Here is a 19,285-nt window from a genome sequence, read left to right as displayed (position 1 = left end):
AGCAGTCCCCTGAGAAACACTCTATAAATAACTTGCTTCAATGTGTATCTCACTTATTTTGGCTGCCTTTTTAGGATGAGGTTAAATAGCAACTTCTATCGAGTGTTACCCAATGTGCATGTGGCAACTATAAGCCCCTGTAAACTACCTGTCTTTGGGCAGGTATAATTCAGAGATTCATTTAGCCCTTCCTACCAGCACAGTGAGGGTTTAAATGGGAGGTGATTTTTGGGAAGTTTCAGGAAAGCTGCTGTTTGAACGGCTGCACCTGCTGGAACTTGAATTCTGGTTATCCCATTCATAGTAACTTCAGATGAAATTGGAATGCAATAGAACAATCTTGACACTCAGATGGGGATTAAGGCGGTTTCAGGACCGCTTAAGGAAAAGAGAGGAGCTACATTTAGGGTTAGGGTATGTAGGTAATGATTTCCCTGAGTGATAGGAGAGTGTCACTGGAGAAGAGGTAGTTGGACTCCTCTTGCCATGGCCCAGGGAGTGATGGCCCCAGGGCTGGTCCTTTGGGGTGGTTGGCAACTCTGACTGCTTTTTCTAGTTGTCCATAAAGCTGTAAACAGACACAGTATCTAGGATCCTTTCGTAGTAGTGCTGTGGGCCTGCTGTTACAGCATTTTGGAGGAGGTTTTGTAAGGAAACCCCACAAAATCTCTTCATGGGCCACCCTGGCTGGGTCTGGGTTTTGCCTGGTGCACAAGGTGCCACGCTGGGAGCTGTTCTGACACCAGCTACCAGGTCTCCTTCTCCTAAAACTTTAAGCGCTGATGGAGGTGATAGTTCCCAAATTACTCCTCTTCCCAGTCCCCAAAGAAAACACTTTTCATTCAGATTAAGTAGAGTGACCTGGAGATGTCTGTCTTTTCCTTTTTCCCTTTTTTTCTGATAAAACTTTATTTTGTGAGATACAATATACAGAGAAAACAAATCAGGTCCTGAGTGCATTTGAGCAGCTTTAGAGGAAAAAAGGTACTTTATAGCCACAAAATGACCACAGGGATGTATTGATGCTTTATTTTTTCCAAAAGATTCCATTGTTTCAATGCAAACAACATGGAAAGAGATGCTCAGGATGGATGGATCCTGGATGGCAGCTTGCCTTGGTGAAAGTTCATGTTTTTGAAATGAAAGTGTATGACCCAGTGGTGATACCTATGGATGCACAGGTAAAACTGGTGGGGTCGGAGGCATATATCATCCAGTTCTATCCAGTTTCCATGTCAGTGGTGACAGACTGAGCAGACAGGCAGATCTCGAGTGCCATCTGGTCTTCCTGAATTTGGCTTGTTCTGGGAAGGAATGGGAGAGTTGGACTTGAAGTTGGCTGAAAAAACATTTGCAAAATGACAAACTGAGCCCTTGATTTCTGTTTTAAGGCATTTGTTGCTTCATATGAGAGTTGGCAATATATCTTTCTTGGATAGAATAACTAATAGGTCAAATAAGACCACACAGACATTTTAAAGACAGCTGCTGGGTTTTACTTTGGACAAAATAGCGGCATATCAAGGTTGTGTGAGGGTTTCTGTTTAGGGTGTTTTTTACCTCCTACTTGTAGGACAACTGCTAAATGATTAGGTACTTTTGAAGCCCTCTTTTTGCTGTTGATCGTGCCTGTCAGAATACTCTTTTTCAGATGATTATTGAAGAGCTGTTCTGAGTAGTTCACACAACTATTCAGGCTACATAATTTGTTACAGATTTCTGTAACACTATCAGAAGGTGTTGCTTTGATTTCCTTTAGAAAACCAAGCGAACCACAAAATCTCAAGATGCTTATAGAATAAATATGTTAGGCTGTCAGTTTGCATAGCTCAAACTCTTGATTTTTTTATGACAAGATCTAGTGTGATATTTAAGCATGAACATTTCCATGCTTGTGAATAAAATGAGCATTTCTTTTCACAGTTTATGTATGTTTGAAAAACCCACTAAACAGTTTTCAACTACTTACAGAGCTGTGAACATGACCCAGGGATCTGCACTCGTTTGCTGTTAGACAACAGTCTCATTTTGTTCTATTTGGACTATTGAGGAGAAGGTGTCATCTTGGTTTTGTAACTTATACTTGGCCCATGGGCATGTAGAAAGCTTTAAGCATAGCAAACATACCAGGTTAAGTGTGCACATGAGAAGAACATACCGTGTGGCATCTGAGGAAGTCCACTTAGACAGACAAGATGTGCTTTACAAATGCTGTGGCAAAAATACAGATATGCTAGTTAGAAGGAGCAGCAAATGTTAATTTGGGAAATACCTTTAAAAATAACAACTGTTCCTGAGCTGATGGCATTAAAACACATGATCCTGATCATATTTGACCCAACAATGTGATAGAAAGTTGTAAGTGTCGTGTTTGTTGTAAAAATATATTCTCTTCCTGCTTAAGTGTGGTAAGACTAAATCTATAATGAATAGAGCACTTTTCCTAAGCATTAGCTATAGGGTTGGTTCCAATCACTGCAACTGCTCTACAGAAAGCCAGAGAGTTTAGAGATGCAGTGTTGATCAAAGTAGCCTTCTCAGTGACTGAATCTAGTCCTTTCAGTGGTGTGACTGCAGGCTAAGCATGTTGCAACAGTCATTTCCACACATAAGCCTTTCAACCTAACTCAGCTGTAGTTGTGTATATTTGCCTGAGAAGCTAAAAGCAAACTGCAATGAAGCTCTGAGAGAGGAAGAAGAAATGTAGGATGAGAGGGTGTTGAGCTCTTGCACCTACCCTCGTAGTTGATGCAGCCGTTGGAGTCTTCCTGACCTTTCATGAGTTCGTCTACTTCCTCTTCTGTCATCCTCTCACCTGAAGAGTTGAGAAACCTCTGTTAAACCTACAGGTTTTCCAGGGGCTTTCCTTATTTCCTGAGTTAGTATCAAAAAGACCTAGACATGAACTGAGTGTTAGTAGTCTTAACTTTCAGTAGCAGTTTTACATGTGTGTATAGACACAGGGATTCCGATTATTCCTACAGAGTAAAGAAATTATGCAGCAAATCCTCTGCCTTTGTCCATGTGTGTTATGTCCCTGAGGTATACAGCCTTTTCTCCCTATTCTTTATATAACGAGCACTCAATACTTCCTCTGAATTTAGAAGTAATAAACTAAGCCTTTTCCTTTGGGATTTCTACTGAGTTTTGTGTTTTGTGGGTTACCAGTTAGGAAACCCAGTTTTGTTTGGCTTTGTAGGCTCCTACTTCTCCAAACTGGTTAGAACATCCTTCCTCCCTCTCATGCCATCTACCAGAAGCAATTTTTAAAGTGCTTGTAGAGAAGATAATCCCTTACCCAGAGTAGCCAGTACGTGACGGAGCTCAGCCCCCATGACTGTGCCATTGCCTTCCTTGTCGAAGACACGCAGACCTTCAACGAAGTCTTCATAGGTACCCTGCTCCTTGTTGTTAGCAGCTGCTTGCAACATGGGCAGGAACTCCTCAAAAGTGATTTTCTTGGCATTCATCTCTGGAAAGAAAGCATCAGTTGCTGCTACATGCTAGACACTTCAATGTGTGTTCTTTTGGCATATTTGCCCTGAGCCTCCCATCTCATTTGCACACCTCTTTCAGTCCTTTACTCTAGTCTTTGCCTGGGGGGGTTGGCAGTTCCTCTGCAAAACCTGCATTCTCTCTTATGAGAGTTAGTTTTCACATCCATCTGATTTTTCACCTAGTTGCTCCAGCGCTCTTCTCGTATAACTTTATATGCTTACATGCACATCGTATTTCTCTTTCAGAAATGAAACTAGCTGGCTGAGTTGATCTTTGAAAGGATTTTATGAATGGGGGAACTACAGAATACAATAACCAGGAATCTTGAGCCCAAACAGTGGGGAAAAAGTAGAGAGTAGGGTGGACAATTGAGATGAGCCCCTGAGGTTGCTGGCATGTTAGTGACCTCTTCAGGGCCTCTTGGATGTGGTAGCAGAGACTATTAGTGTAAGAGCATAGCAACTATTAGCATAAGAGCAGAGACTATTAGCATAAACTAATTGAAAATATGAATGTCCAGTGGGGGTGGTGTCCAGATTTACTACTGACATCTTCAGTGTGGAGGCTTAAAGACTTGCAAGCTCAGTGCATCTGAGCCAGATGGTCTTATCTCTAAGAGGGGACAAAATGAAATGGAAAATGACTGCTACATAAATGGCCAGCATATGCCTCAGCATGCCCTGGTTTGTGTGAGTTTTGAGCAGACCACCTCAGCCAGCAGAAATTTATGGGTGGGTTTCCATTCCCAGGGTGTGTCTTGGCTCATGTAGAAGATCCTGCACTAGAAGCATCTGAAGAGAATCAGCTATTGGAAACGGACTTAGCAAGGGCTGGGGCATAAATGGACTGTGTTGCACCTACGTCAGATTGGCACCAGAATGGTTCCTACAGGAACTTCTGTACATCTGAAGGAGGTTTTTCTCCTCATGAGCATGGATTTCATCCTCTTCAAAAGAAATTAGAGAATTTCCACTCCCTTTCAGAGCAAAAGATCTTCTCCCTCCTGCTGCGACTGCTGATGTTGCCTAATGACAGTTCCCAGCCTCAGGAAGGGCCCAGCAGAGATTATAGGATACTTACCCTCTTTGCTGGGGTTGCCCAGGATCTTGTTGATCTCAGCATTTGTAGGGTTCTGCCCCAGCGCCCGGATAATATCACCAACCTGGCTCAGGGTGATCTTGGCATCACCAGTCCTGTCAAAGAGGAGGAAGGCCTCCTTGAAGTCTGCAAGGGAAGAGCAACGGTTAAACTGGGCCAGGCAGCTCCCTATTGACAAGTTGTATTGACAAAGACGTGAGCCTGTTGTCTCCTGGCACTGCTCCACGGGAGTTAACCAGGGGAACCTTTGGCCCACAGTTGCAAGAAAAACTCCTCCCCTCTGACATTTTGGTTTCACTATTTTTAAACTTTTATATCTACATTTCATGGCTCTAATAGCCATCAATAGCTTTCAGATTGACCCCATGGTTATTTCAGGCATGGGGCAAGATAAGCTTTCTACAGACACTGCCATTCAAAGACAAGTGTCTTTGCATGACACAGAAGCAGAAGGTACCTCACCAAGGACTGGGATTCTTCTGTCAAAGCACCTTGCAGTGCAAAACATCTGGCTGTTTCGATGGGTCCTGCCTGCAGTCCCAGCATTTCAACTACACAGTGCTAATGGGAAACAAGAATGTGGATTTCAAATGCTTCTACTTTTGTTTGCCTTTAAAGTTGCCTTACAATAGCAGTTCTGCCCATGCCTGCTCCCTCTCTTCTCTGCTCTTTGCAGTCCATCCCTGCTTCTTACACATGCACAAATATCCAGCTTTTCCAGTGGTAATACTTGTGTGATGCCTCTTCCAGTGCATTTCCAGTGTGTACACTTTGTTTCTTTCAGTGCTGCCAAATGATCAGCCTTCACTTATTTCCCCCTTGCTGCTGACCAAAGAATTGAGGCACACACATTTCTACTACAGAAATCAACCCAGGTGATTGCCTCATTCCATTGCCAGTCCTCATCTTCTGTTGCAAAGCTCCGTGTTAATCACCTTACTATATTTGTTGCAGTGAATAAAGAAGTGTGCTGAAGGGGGGCAAAAGTCCAGGGTCCAGCTGAAAAAGCATCCTTGAAACTCATATGTCAAGAGCATCTCAAGACTGCTGATGATCTTTCCTGCACTGCAGTATCTGACGATGCTGTGTTTTAGCTCCAAGTAAACCAAGTGAAATGTCTCCTGTGGTTGTGATACGCTTCCAGCAGCTAGGCAGGCTTTGTGTTTCACAGCTCGTGTAGGTGGAATGTTCTTTCTGCCTTGGGGCATGTTGAGAAGCAATAAACCACATTTCAAATCATGTCTTCATTCATCTTGTGCTGGGGACAGGTGACGCAGAGGTATTTAGGTTCTTGCTTTAGCCATCCATATACCTATGCCTTAGTGGGGGTGTTGCTGGCACCAGTAAAGCTGCTGATACACAATGTTGGCCTGCTAGGCTGTAATCTAATACATCTGAAACTAACCCTCTTACTGTCTGATGTGAGAGACCTATAACCCTTTACTGTGAACCCTCTCCCCTTACAGCTTTTATTGCAGGGTATGAAATCAAGGCCTTCTGGACCTGTGTGGAGCTTCCCCTTACAATATATCAACTTAATATCACGGTCTGCTTTAGCGGCTGAGGTCGATAGGGCTGTAGTGATTTATACCATATGATCCCATCTTTCATTCAGTGCATTAATGACATTAGCCAGACTGAGGTATAAAACAATGCTAGTTTGCTATTAGCAAAGCCATCAGGAGAGTTTCTCGTTTGTAAATCCTATGAAGTTTTATCTTCACTGGTTCTGAACACTGGGAGAAAAGGCCTGATTTTTTTTTTTTTTTGTGTCTCAGGCATGCATTTCATTGAGTTATCTTTGCTGTGGGGTTTATCTTTTTAGTTTTGGGTGGTGTGTGTATATATGTGTATATACATATCTATTCCTAGTTTATACCTCTGCTGGAATAAGCATGTCTCAAATCCCTCTCTGAGGAGGGTACCACCCAGCTGCTGGTGCATCAGCCTGTGTGGATGAAGATAGTTATGGAGGGTGGGACATCCCTTTTTCTGGGAAATTCTGCCTCTCAAGTAGCTTTAATTGCTCTGCTGCTTGGATCAGTTACCACAGCATTACAGCAGCCGGATGAGCTGAAATATGTAGGGAAGCTGAACAAAGCCTTTTTCTTTGTTATAAATGCCAGCAGCTTGGGGTTGATGGCATTTTTCCATAAACTCTCCCAACCCTTTGGTAAAAGTTTTGGAATTAAAAAGTGAGGAAGAGTCCAAATGATCTTTTTTGTGACCAGGAGTGTTCAGACTGCAGGAAGAGAAACATTTCCCGTCTCACTTACTGCACTACACCTGTCCTTTATTGCTTTGATAGTGTAACCCAGAGCAGGCTGATGTTCAGGAAGTTTAGGTCTCTCCCTTAAGACCTGCTTCTAGCTATTCCTCTCCCTCTGGATTTCTAGTAAATCCCTGTATCTTCCTTTCTAAGCACTTTGTTCACAGTGAGAAGTCTACTATATTTGCTACTGAATTTTTGACATTTCTTTAAAAACTGTATTATTTAATATAGCCTAAATGCATCTCTTGGAATATTTGAAACACTCCAGTATAGATTTCCAGAGCTTCAGTGCGGATTTTTGTTCATGCCAGAATTTTCAATCTCTTTCTAGAAGATTTAAAAACCAATTTGTAACTTGCTGGTGAAGCAGAGAATATAGCAAGATGCTCAAGAATTGCAGCATAGCCACACCGCATTTGTAAGTAACAGTTTAGATAAGTCACTTATTTGCTAACTATTCTCATGCGTAATGGATGTATTTACAGTAAAGCAGCCCTTGTTCCTTCCTTTCACAACACCTTCTAGTAAAAGCATGTACAGGACTCCCACATCTTCTGTTCATGTAAAATTGCAATGTCATTGGAGCTAAATTAAGTTTTCAGCCCACTCCCTTCTGCTGTCCTTCATCTGCCTATTCCCACTGTGACTTCCAAATGCAAGACTTGTTTTCAGCATCCTTGTGAATGGCCAGTACAGGAGCACAACTGAAAAATGTTTAGTAGGTAGAGCTGGTAACATGGCATAGACTTCTCAGCTTAGGCAGCATCTAAGCACCTAGATAAATGATATGTAAATCTACAGTTACATTCTTGTTCAGCATAAGTGAGCACTGCTCCTCTGAAGTCACGAGTGTGGTGATTTATAGCAGAAGTCTTAGCTCATCCCTTCATAAAGGTTGAGCTTCTGAGCTTGTAGCTCCTCTCTGAACCCATGTACATGTAAAACACATCAGGTCTCTTGTAACTTACCATCCTGTTGCTCCTTGGAGAACTCGATCTGTTGGAAGGAAATCAATCACAAAAAAATAGCTTAGGAGGGGGGGGCTGGGGGAGAACCTGTTTGTTTCCTAAAGCATCCAGCTCAATCCATGAGTCATCTTCCAAAACAGCAAAAATGGGTCTGTCAGATGCGCAGAAGTAATGCAGATAGCAACAGAGCTGTTAAGGCTAGTGAATATTAGCATTTGGTGGCCATTATATACCCCCTCCTGCCCCATGTTAAAGTTTAACTTTTATTTCACTTACCGTTAATTTGGTCAGGAGTGAAGGACTGCAGTTGGGAAGAAAAAGAGAGAAAAGAGAACTAGTACTGCTGAAAATGCACTGAGAGAAAGCAAATAGCACAGAGTAGTTGAGTGCTCACATTTGTCTTTCCTGGTCTAATGAGGCCATAGCAACCTAAGCCAGCAACTTCCCTTGTAAAAATGCATCACCCTGTCTATCTTTAAAGATTCCATTAGAATCTGCATCCCAGGGCAAGCCAGGGTTGTGGCTAGAAGCAGCAAAAGTCTAAAGTCTCTTAGCTAACAAAGAAGTCACTAATCCGGTCTTTTACTGTTTTATCATAGACCCGTTTCGTTAAGACCATTTGAAGCAATATTGCTTAACAAGCAGCTTGGGTTTTTTACATGAACATAGCAATTAAACCAGTCCTTTGAAGTCTGTGTTTCAGATTACTTTTTTGGCAGTAAATTGTTACATAAAGTACTAAAAATTACATTTTCTTATATTAAATATTACTCTGTTCCTTTGCCACTTTAGCAGGTTGCATCTGATCTCAGAACTAAACTAAAATGCGTAGCAGACAGCAGTAGCAAATTTTAACACTCCTGTCTGAAGCTATAGGAGCTGCACATTTACCACTGTCTGGTGCAGAACTTGAGACTAACTGAAGAACCTCGCATAGCCCTTTAAATTTAAGGAGGAAAGCCAAGCAAACCTAAGCTGTCTTCTGGTCTGTCCTTCCCCACCCCAGCACTACCTTGAGCAAGAAGCCTGATTTACTTAGGTAAAATACACTGGCTCGCTGCTAACCATTAGCTTTCCAGTGGACCCACCATAGTTGAGTTGGAAAAGCAGAGCAGCAGACGGGCAGGAGGGATTAGCTGAGAGGTCTCGAGAGTGGTCCTGCTTTTCTGGCCTTTCTTCCCCTTATTTATCCAGTGGCGCTGACGGCATCGCCTGGATTAGGTGTCAGAAGGAAGCAGTCCCTCCCCTTGGCGAGTTCTTTAGCTTTCTTAGGGCAAAGTGACAGAAGGCTCCATGTCTTGATGGACATCTGATGATGGCTATTTTTAGGAGGCTGGAGAGGGGCAGGGAGTAGCAAGCAGTAAGTTTGATTCAGGTCAGCAGTTTCTGGATCCATACAGTCAAGAGGAGATATTTCTTGTCCAGACCTAACAAGATTTCCTTCTAGGGAAGGACTCTTATTTCTCCAATAAGCTATAAAGTCAGAGAGCAAGGAGAACAGATGATGAGAGGTGCCATGTGTTTGTCCAGCTGACTGGTTTTACACATGGCTTGCAGGTTATATTAGATGCAGCTGGCTAGTCCTCATACCTTTGCTGGGGTTTGCTCGGCTTTACTCAAGCCCTTAGATGATAGTGCAGTGCTCAGAATTAGGTGAGTGGTGCTGCTGCTTGTCTGCTCAGTGTGATCCAGTTGTTGGCATTGAGCAGAAGATTAACCTGTTGATGGAGGTGGTATCCAACTGTGAAGCTCTTCATCTGCACTCGTTACATTGTCCTGTTTCCCAAAGCTGGAATGTTTTTTAAGGAAGAATTTATCCGGTTTTGGACCCAACTGTTGCTAGAGGCTGGCAGCTGATGTGGTGCTGGGAGAGCCTGTGCTCCCTAGGACACTTCTAGGGCTGAGGTTAGGCAGGGCACCAGCATGCCAGCTTCAGAGCTCACTGGTGTGGTGAGAGTAGGTATTGCTGAGGTTTTTGTGATGTGGAGGCAAGGGAGAAACTGTGATAGGAGCTAAGACCCCCAAAAGCTTTGTGAACTGGGAGGATTACTATTCATGGTGGGGCGAGGAGTTGCAGAGTGAAAGGGCCATGGTAGAGCTATAAATGGTGAGTTTCTAGGTAGGTTCCAGGAGGTAGAGTTTGCACTTTCTTTGGTAGCAAAGACCTAGTCCCACCGTGTAGCATCCTCCAAGGCCAAGGTCAAATCTCTGAACTGATGCTGTGAGACTTTGTAAATATCTTCGAAAACCTTACTCCAAACTTCTTCCTTTCCCTGTCACCTCAACTGGGTCAAGCGTCTCATGGAGCCAGGGTTGGAATGGTTGTGTGACGACAACACACTCCCTGTTGAAAACTGAAATCCCCTCACTAAATTCTGTTAATTTATTTTGTTGAGCATTCCCTGCTCCGGGTTTTCTAATGACAAAATGAAATTAGTGAGGGACATTTTCTCCTGTAGCTCGCTTCGTTACCTGCAGATAAGCGTAGTGCTTGTAAATGTCTCTTTGCAGTATATTGAGGTCTCTGAGAGCAAGAATCAAACCCAAGCACTGGTTTGGTTTGGTTGTTTTTTAAACCAAACAATCAAAGTCAAAATATTTAGTTGGATTTGAGACCTAAACTTCCTACCTGCTATTTTAAAACCTAAAGATACAACTGCAAAGAGTTCTCAAAGCTCAGCATTTTAGCTGGGAAACATTCTGAACCAACAGATTTAGTTGCATTTTTGAGAAATAGTTAGAAAATATGCTGAATAGGGAAAAACGCTCCACTGCCAACGTGCATGTTTGTGTTTTCTGCTATTTGTAATCTATTAACCTGCGGGACCAGGTATGCATTGAGAACAAAGCTTAGCTGTGACCAGGTGTGGTTGTATAGAAAAGGGCATTGATATTTTTGTCTGAATTGGCTAACATAGGTTAAGTTAACACAGTGCAGACCACCTGGTTAACGCTGGCTGGAACTCAGTGAGAAAGCTAACACGGATCTTGGCCATCAGTCCCACTGCATTAATAGAAGAGCTTTCTAAAGGCTTTGGCAGAGCTGAAATGTTGCCTGAGTCAGTTCAGTGTGTTGTCTTTGGCGGAATTTTCCTCCTGCCCTCAGTCTCTTGCCTCCCCAGTGCTGCTACTGGGAAATGTTCCCCTGAAAACAGGATTTAAACTAAATATATATATATGTAAAAAATTAAGGGAAACTTAGAACAATTTTCTTCAATGTTTTTTCTTCCTTCTAGATAATCTTTATGATTGGCTACAGCAAAACTTGTCCCAGAGGACTTTAGATGCCAAGCAGAAAATAGTTTGGGTGTGTTTGGCTTGGGCATAGAAAACTGATACCTGGATTAGCCATGTGGCTTGAATGGGCTATCAAATATGTATAGATTGAGAGAAGCCCACATGTAAACTGTGAGACTTTGGCTCAGAATTTAGATGAGGAGATACTAGCACACCACATGAGCCTTTTATAACTGATTCTGAATAAAACCTCACAAGAGTTTTGTTGGGGAGAAATATTCTAACATGGGCACGTTGCATTCACTTGAATTACGAACCACCTTGCTTTAAGCCAATAGAGTCAGTTGGATGCTGAAAATGCTACTTGCTTTGAGTAAGGCCACAGTATAGAAAAGATTTCAGCCTTAAAAGAAACTAAAGGTAGGGTTTCTGATCCTCTAAGTGTCTCTCATGAGCTTCAAGAGATAGAAAGAAGTATTCTGCAGTGATCTGATCTGTTTTAATCCTGGCAATGGCCTCTGCATTATCAAAGAATGTGTCTTGGGTCTTCAGGGAAGATGTTGAAAGTTTAGGGAGCTTGGCTTTACAAAAAAAGAATGCACCTCCCCCGGAGGAATAATGAAAGGTTGAAGGAACCACAACATGTGGAAAGATCACAATGACCTGGAGTTCTGTAACTTGGCTTAGCCATTGTTTATGGGCAAAGTTATTATCCAGAAGGTTATCACCAAGGGGTGGGGGTAGGAGGTGGTGGTGTTTGGGTTGGGGATTTTGTGATTAAGGTTTCTTTGATGTTGTGTTTTAAGGCTTTTCCCTGTATAATATATGACCACCTTATAGTCATCTTGTTGCTTGATAGAAACATTTTGACCAGGTTTCAAGTTATATAGGGTGGGGTGAATAGGGTTATATGCAACTCTATTGACAGCTAAGCAGAAGACCCAATCCACACACATCTTTATTTCCAAATTATTACCAAAGTTCCTAATTTCCCAACAGGTCATTAGTTCATGGGCCTTAGGGCCCTGACCCTTGCAGCATGGTGATGTGCTCACCTATTTACCTATGAGACTAATACAGGCCTGCTGAGTGACAGTCACTTTGTGCTCCTTGTAAATGTGTAGGTGTCTGGCCAGAGTGAAAAGCCTTGGGAAAAGATGCTGCTGGGAGTTAAAGCATTCAGCTGCTCCATCCCCTTGTTACCCTTTGGGTGAATATAAAGAAGGGAATCATCCTAGCATTTTGTTAGAGAGTCACTAGGTATTTCAAAGTACTCTCTCTGTAGAAGAGACCAAGAACGTATCAGATGCCTTGGAAAATCAGAGAGGGGAAAATTTGAGAGTCTCTCAGGATACTCACTGTATATTTAGCTTTCTGTTCAGGACTGGTGGGATTTCTCTATTTTTGGCTGGAGATAAGGTAGGATTGTGCCTACAGCAGTTCATGTGATACCTACTCACCATCAGTGCCTGCTCCATGATTACTACAGCTGCACATCTTTTCTAGTAGACATCACTGAGTGCAGGATTACACAGCTCTCAAACCCCTCTGCAAAGCAGGCTGTGATTCCCCTGTCCCTCACCCCAGTTTGATAGCTCTTGTGATCAATGCCACAGATCTAAAAGAGGCTACTTCTCATTTAAGTAGTAATCAATGGCCTGATGGATTTAGCCTCATGTCTTTTATGAAGCAGAGAAATATTAGGAGCACTTATGCCTTGAGAAAGAGAACTCTGTTTTGAGAACAGAGCTGCCTGGCAGCACGGTTGAAGAAAGAACAAAACCAACCACCTTTAATGTAGGTGAGAAAATTGCACATGGAAGGCACCATGAAGTTTGGAAGAAGAGTTTGAAACCTCCTTGAGTTTAATGGACTTAACTGCAGATGAATTTGACCTTTTTTTCTAAGCATTCCATATAACTTCCCAGTTTGTTTATTTTGAAAGGGTTTAGTATTGGTTTGATTTGTATCAATGCGTGTCGGTGGGAGGAAACGCGAGGCTCTGGAGCTCTGCTCTCCAAGGGATTTGTTGTTTTAACGTGCCTCCCAGCGGCAGTGTTGGAGTACTGACAATATTTAGGCTACTGCTGCTTGACATTTAAGTGCTATGTGGCAAATCAGCCCGCTGAAAGTGCTTTTTGGCAATGGGTATAAGATGTAATAAAGCCTCAGTGACATGGGGTGAATTTCCAGATCGGTTGTTTCATATCTCCTTACAGACAACTTCTTTCTTTACTTGACATTGGCTAAATTAAGTCACCTTCTTGCCTTCTGTAAGATGAACTCAGATATCTTGTTACTATCTGTTACAATCTCTCTGTGCTCCAAGGGGGCTTAAAACAGTGTTTTAGATATATTGGGGGGTCGTTTTGATGTATTAGTTGATAGGAGAAAGGCTCTTCCACACAACTGCTGTTAACACTTGAAATTACTCGGTGAGCTCTTGAAATGTTACTAATTTGCTTTAAATTCCACACTTTATGCCAAAGTGTGTTGCTTTCCAGACTCTCCAAAGCCTATAGCTAACACTTTAAAATGCTGCCAAAGCTGTGAATTACTAAGAATGGATCCTGGAAACAATTCATTTCCAAATGATTTTTCAGGTTAGTAAAGTGTCTCCTATATGTATGGATATATATATAGTAGTATATATATAAATTGAAGGATTCCTTGTTTAGGAAGAAATGGAGGCAAAGTTCTTCTGGAAACCTTGTAAAGAAAACTAAGTGGTGGCTGTTCAGTTTGCTTTTCCTTGTGAAGTTTTCAGCAGTACCTGAAGGGACGTCTTGGTATGTTGCTGAGTCTGATGTCCAGGTTGCTTGTCCTGGGATACCTTCATGCCATGCCTTGCCCATGCAGTGATTTAACAACTGCCACCAATACGGGTCTAGTATCAGTAGTGAGATTCATGGGGGCAAGGGGGTTGGCTGGGGTGGTCTGCTCTGGGTTGAACCCTGAATGATGCTGTACCTCAGTGGTCAAAGCAGTAGCAGAACGATGGTCTGGATGGTGTCAGATAGGCACCTTTACATTTCTTAAGGCTAAGCCATGTTTGCCCTTGTCCCCTTCCTATCTGAAAGAGCACTTGGTACTGGTGACCTTGTGCAACAGGTATATCAGTCCTAGAGAATCCTTCTGGAGTCATTGCTGGAGCTATATCAGGCATAATCTGAAGACCTGAGCCAAAAAATTCAGGGAAAAACCTGCCAGTTACCAAGAAAGCCCTTAGCACTCTGAGCAAAGCTGCTGTTACCGTTCCTGTTCTGACACCACAGCTTCACACTGAGTTTGTCTGCAGTGTAATAGTGTCTTGCAGCTGCAAGTGCTCCTGCTGACATTTGCAGCCTTGCTTGCCCTCCAGCCCAGAAGGTTTCTGTCAGTGCATTTTAGTGAGTTTCTCTTTGGTTATACCCAATGAAATGTCTGTTCAGAGATGACCTACTTGAGTAGTGAATATCATAAGAATTAAGGACACGTGGTGGAACACTTTCTACTGCCTTAAGAGCTCTGTATTTAAAACCAAATAATCACACAGGTTTGCTTCCATGCAGCAGGCTTCAGCATGCATCACACAGTTATACAAGGTCTTTGCAAGCCTTTACTAGTTGATAGCTTCTAATCATTTTTCCCCTAAAGATGTAGGTAGCTTATCTGCAGTAGGCCATGGAGTCCTGGCATTTTGGTCTTGTGAACACCAGCATGGGAAGCCTTGTGTAAAGGCTGAAGTAGAGGGCCTGGTGTGACACCACATCCGGGTGCTACATATTCAGAGCACCATGTGCAGAGCAGAAGCCTTAGGAGCACTGCACTCAACATCTCCAGCACCAAAACATCACAGTGCTAGGAGCCTGGGCTTGGTCCAAGGATAGGTTGTGTGTGCTGGGAAAGGCCCTTAGATTTCCCATTAAAAAAAAAACACATTTAACATGTTGGTGATAGGGACAGAGTTAAACCAATTTGGGCAATATGAAATTTATCCATTTCCTACTGCTTCTATTGGAAAACCAAGCATGAGACATCTCATCCCAGTTATTGCAGACACAGACCCATAGTAATGCTGTTCCTCAACTCAGTGTTTCTTCTCACTCAGGCTCATGTGGGAGAAGGAAGTTAAAGCAGATAAGCTATCTTTTGGGGAATGTCCTTGGCTACAGTTTTAAGAGAACCCCAAGAATTCTGTAGTTAAGAAGAGGAACCATACAGTCATTTTGCCTTCAGTTGCAGTTGGTTCCTGGTGGTAATGCTCAGACAAATCCATTAACCCTGTTCTTTGCTTCTCACTTATGATTTAATCTTTGATCTTTGTATCTATTGCTTAAATCCAGGCCATGCTAGTAAGAAGGAAAACTGAAGATGTAAGTTTGGTCTAGACAGATTTGTGCAAAGCAGATTGAGTTTTATGTTATTTCTTGAGTAGGGGAGAAAAGGGTCTTTACATCTTCATTTAAACCCAAATTCTTCCACCCTGCCTTGCCTCTCTTCCTGTGATTGTTGCTCTGTAATCTGAAGTGAGCCGAGAAAGGGCTGAGTTTAGAGATTTGAACCCTTAAGTTACATCTTCCTGTTACTCAGTTTTATAGTCAATAGATGGTGCTCAAAAATAGAAAATCCGACACCAGCTGCTATCAGTATGAACAAATTACCAACTATTTGCTTCAACTGGGTTAATTTAAAGTGGGGAAAAAAGAACAAAAGAGGGTAAAAGACCTGCCACAACTTCTGCTGGTGACAGGCAATTGGGGGTGCCTGTATTTGCAAGAACACAGCCTGAGACTTCTTAAGAGGGGAAAGAAAAAGGTACCTAACTTTCAAAGTGTGCACTTCAAAAGGCCCACAAAACCAGATTCCCTGAAGATGGAGGGGTACCGTTGAAAGAATGGCTACCCATGTTTGTAAACCACCTTCTTGTTTGTTTTGAAGAATATTATGATCTCTGCTAATTTAAAATGAGGTGCACTGCCAAATGTGGCTGCTGTGGCTGCTGTAAAACCCTTATTAGGCAGCTCTACCCTTACCTGCTCCAGCTGTAACAGTTAAAAGGGGGTTGGATGTCTCCTTATAAAAGCTAACAAAGCCTTTGTGTGTGTTTGCCTGCTGTGTGACTCCCTGGATCGTCCTGGTGCTGCAGCCTGGCATTCCCAGACACCTCTCATCAGTAGCAAGCTCCGGCATGGCTGCTAACTCCCCTGCAGAGTGGAGGGGAGCCCCTTGATGCCCTTGTTCAAAGTGCTGGAGGCTCTGGCTCCACACCTGGTAAATCAGCACAAGGAGCCCCAGGACAGGATCATTCCCTGAATCTCAATCAAAAGCTTAGCTTTGAGTACTCCCTGGCTCCAGAGGTTTGCTGGAGGTGGTGCCGTGCCTTTTCTCATGCTGAGACTTTGGTACTTGAACAGAAGGCTTAATTAATGCTGATTAAGAGACTGGGCTAAGACTCTGCCACATCTCCCAGGAAATGGCTTACAAGAAGACATTGTTTCCCTTCACTGCCTGAGCTCCCAGAGATCGAAAAAGGATAACCCAGGCTGGCTGGCCGGGACCCTGGGAGGTTGTCCAGTCCCTGCCCTGCTCCAAGGCAAGGTGGAAAGCACCATGGTTGTTCCTCGTGCCTCTCAGAGCCCATCACTGGAGGTGCCACAGTCTGCCTGGGCAGCCCTTGACCATTGTGGGGTCTCAGGTGAGAGGAGGATCAGGGATAGAGGGGATGTGGGTTTCTGCATCACCTTGCAGCCATATGGTTGGGTAGAGTCCCCTGCTGAAGCAGGGGAAGTTCATTCACTCCTGCAGCTCTGAGGCACCCTGCTCCTTGCCTGGTAAGGGCATGATGAAGAGTGGAGGAGATACTTATAGAAAGAGATCTGGTAGTGATAAATATGTGGGGAGGAGGCTGTGCCACCCACAGCATTGCAGAGTAGTACTGTAACCTCCATCGTGCTTCTCATGTCACAGAATGGTTTGGGTTGGAAGGGAGCTTAAAGCTCATCCAGTTCCAACCCCTGCCATGGGCAGGGACACCTTCCACTGGAACAGGTTGCTCCAAGCCCTGTCCAACCTGTCCTTGAGCTTATCTTCACTTATTCACAAATAGTAATGTTTATGTGTTGCCATTAGTGTTAAAAGACTAGTTTTCCCTTACAAGCCAGTTCCCTACCTCCCTTTCAAGGAGGGAAATATTTTGTCTGATATTAGCTTTCAAAAGAAAGAGACTTCAGGGAGGCTATCTTCCTTTAGCAGTCTGACTGTGATAAAACCTGTGCTACCAGGATACATTTCTTGCCATTACAGAGAGCTGTCTGGGTAAAGGAGTGAACAGAGATGTTTCAGGCTGCAGCCAGCCATTTTTTTTTTAGCTGGTAATGTGCTATTAAGCCTATTTATGTAAAGATAGATTAGGTAGGATCACTGGAGTTGAAAATTCTATTTTCTCCTAATGAACTGGCCATAGAAAGCTATAAAATCCCATTAAATTATTTAGTAGGAAATCTAGCTTGCATTCCCTTTCATTTCTGGAGATGAGTGAAATGTGAGGTCTGATCTGATTTTCAGACAGTATTCTAAGAAACCAGTGGGCTTTTTATATAGCCTTTACTATGATCACCCAAAGTGTTTCAAAGTGTCTTTTTTGCCCCCTCTTGCACTTGTTTTACTTTGCCAGCAGGTTCAGCTTCTGTCTCATGGGAAGCTACAGACTATTCCAGAAAAACACTGACTACTGATTGTGAAAATTAAAGTAAACTTCAAGAAATCTCATTAAATGGGTCATAATCCTGGCACTACATGTATTAAGATACCTGAAACAGAATTCATCGTAAGATGAAAATGAGTATGTACTATTAGGAATCTTTGTACTCCTTCTTTTCCCCTTAATAGGCATGATTCCTTATGTAGAGTTCAGCAGATAGGTCCCAGGACCAATCAGCTTGGTAGGTAGGTGGAGAATAGCTATTTATAGTCCTACCCAGAGAAACTGGTCTGACTTCATCTCTTTAACCATTTAACCTCCTGCTCCTCTTTCCCAAGTAAAGAATTGCCCAACATGGAGGAGTTTTCTTTGACGGGGTAAGGCAGCAACCAGAGATGCAGGTTGGCATGTGAAGCTAGAGACAGCAAGAGATCAAATGGAAGTTCAGTCAGAGGGAAATCTCCAAAAGACTCTTCCTCTTTGTTGCTTTCAGTTTGCAGCCAATGACAAATTCTGAGCAAATCTATAAAGGTGAGAGGAAATCACTTCCATTCATGGCTTTCCAGCTCATGGTCTCAACCAACCAATGTTTGTTGTACAATGCAAATGAAAATAGGCAAAACTCCTAATTCATTGAATGGCTCCCTCCTCTTAAATCTGTTTTCTTTCTGCTTTTAAAGATAAGCCATGCTGACCTCGAAATACATGACCAAAGGGTCATCAGGTGCTAGCAAAAATTTGAGAAGGAATTGAGGGCAAACTGCACAGCAAGATTTGGTTTTAGTACACCACTATGGGAAAACATTGTGCTTCAAGTTTCAATAGCCCCTTCCTGTCCTCATGCACCTTTTCTGGGGGGGAAAGTGAACAGGGAATGGGGATGTTGTTGCTGTTTTTCATTTTCTTTTATATTTAGTTTTACCAAACAGATCAGACTGATACTGATTTGGTAAAAAGTTCTAAGGGCCACACTCCAAAATACCTTGGAAATCATCAGGTTTCCCTCTTGTGTTAAATCATGCGCCATGCCTTACACCCATCAGCTACTAACACAATCAAAAGCTCAGGCAGGTCAACAACTCCATCCACTGAGGTTACTCATTCATTTCACTCCAGTCCCCAAACCGGAACCAGCCACACACAACGTTTCACTGCAGGTCTTTGTTAGCTGGGACTCTGCTAGCTTTCCCCTTTGGAAGGGCTTTGGCTCCATCATCAGCACACTTTCATCCATTTACCTTGATGCTCTTGAGGTCGATTGCGGGTTGTTTGGGTGCTGCTGGCGCGGGTGCTGGTGCTGGCGCGGGTGCTGGTGCTGGGGCTGCTGCTGGCTTCTTTACGTCCTTCTTTGGTGCCATTTTGTGTTGCTTAAACTTGAAAGTAAAGGTGCCCCCCAAAAAAACCCTGCAAAACCCCTAAAAGTGATTCCTGGGAGAGGAGCAGTGGTCAGAATGAGCTACAGCCTGTGCCCTGGAGGTGGACCCAATGTGTTAAACTCTGTAAGGGCATATATATATTTCACTTAGTGCC

General features: G+C 43.1%; 1 protein-coding gene and 1 long non-coding RNA gene across 4 annotated transcripts in view; one reads left to right on the top strand and one right to left on the bottom strand.

Annotated features, from left to right (window-relative positions):
* The window catches only part of LOC134155536 (uncharacterized), a 42,144-nt gene that overhangs the window by 7,140 nt on the left and 15,719 nt on the right, over positions 1-19,285 (top strand). The window lies entirely within an intron of this gene.
* MYL1 (myosin light chain 1) lies at positions 1,004-19,252 on the bottom strand. Of its 3 annotated transcripts, none has more exons than XM_062602782.1 (7): positions 18,994-19,252; positions 7,837-7,864; positions 4,579-4,722; positions 3,299-3,472; positions 2,738-2,815; positions 2,159-2,211; positions 1,004-1,304 (listed from the first exon to the last, which is right to left on the bottom strand). In XM_062602782.1, the coding sequence occupies exons 1-6, from the start codon at positions 19,111-19,113 to the stop codon at positions 2,183-2,185; spliced, it is 573 nt and encodes a 190-aa protein (XP_062458766.1). In that variant the 5' UTR covers positions 19,114-19,252; the 3' UTR covers positions 1,004-1,304; positions 2,159-2,182. The 3 variants fall into 3 exon arrangements, with proteins under 3 accessions (XP_062458766.1, XP_062458774.1, XP_062458783.1); XM_062602790.1 differs by lacking the exons at positions 7,837-7,864; positions 18,994-19,252 and adding exons at positions 8,113-8,137; positions 8,925-9,062; XM_062602799.1 differs by lacking the exons at positions 7,837-7,864; positions 18,994-19,252 and adding exons at positions 8,113-8,137; positions 8,902-9,015.

This window comes from Pezoporus occidentalis, unplaced genomic scaffold (assembly GCF_034315485.1).
Source record: "Pezoporus occidentalis ecotype Australia unplaced genomic scaffold, CSIRO_AGI_Poc_V1 ctg118, whole genome shotgun sequence".
In the NCBI taxonomy this organism is placed as follows: Eukaryota; Metazoa; Chordata; class Aves; order Psittaciformes; family Psittacidae; genus Pezoporus; species Pezoporus occidentalis.
Note: the sequence above shows the minus strand (reverse complement) of the source record. Positions and strands in the feature narration are given on the sequence as shown.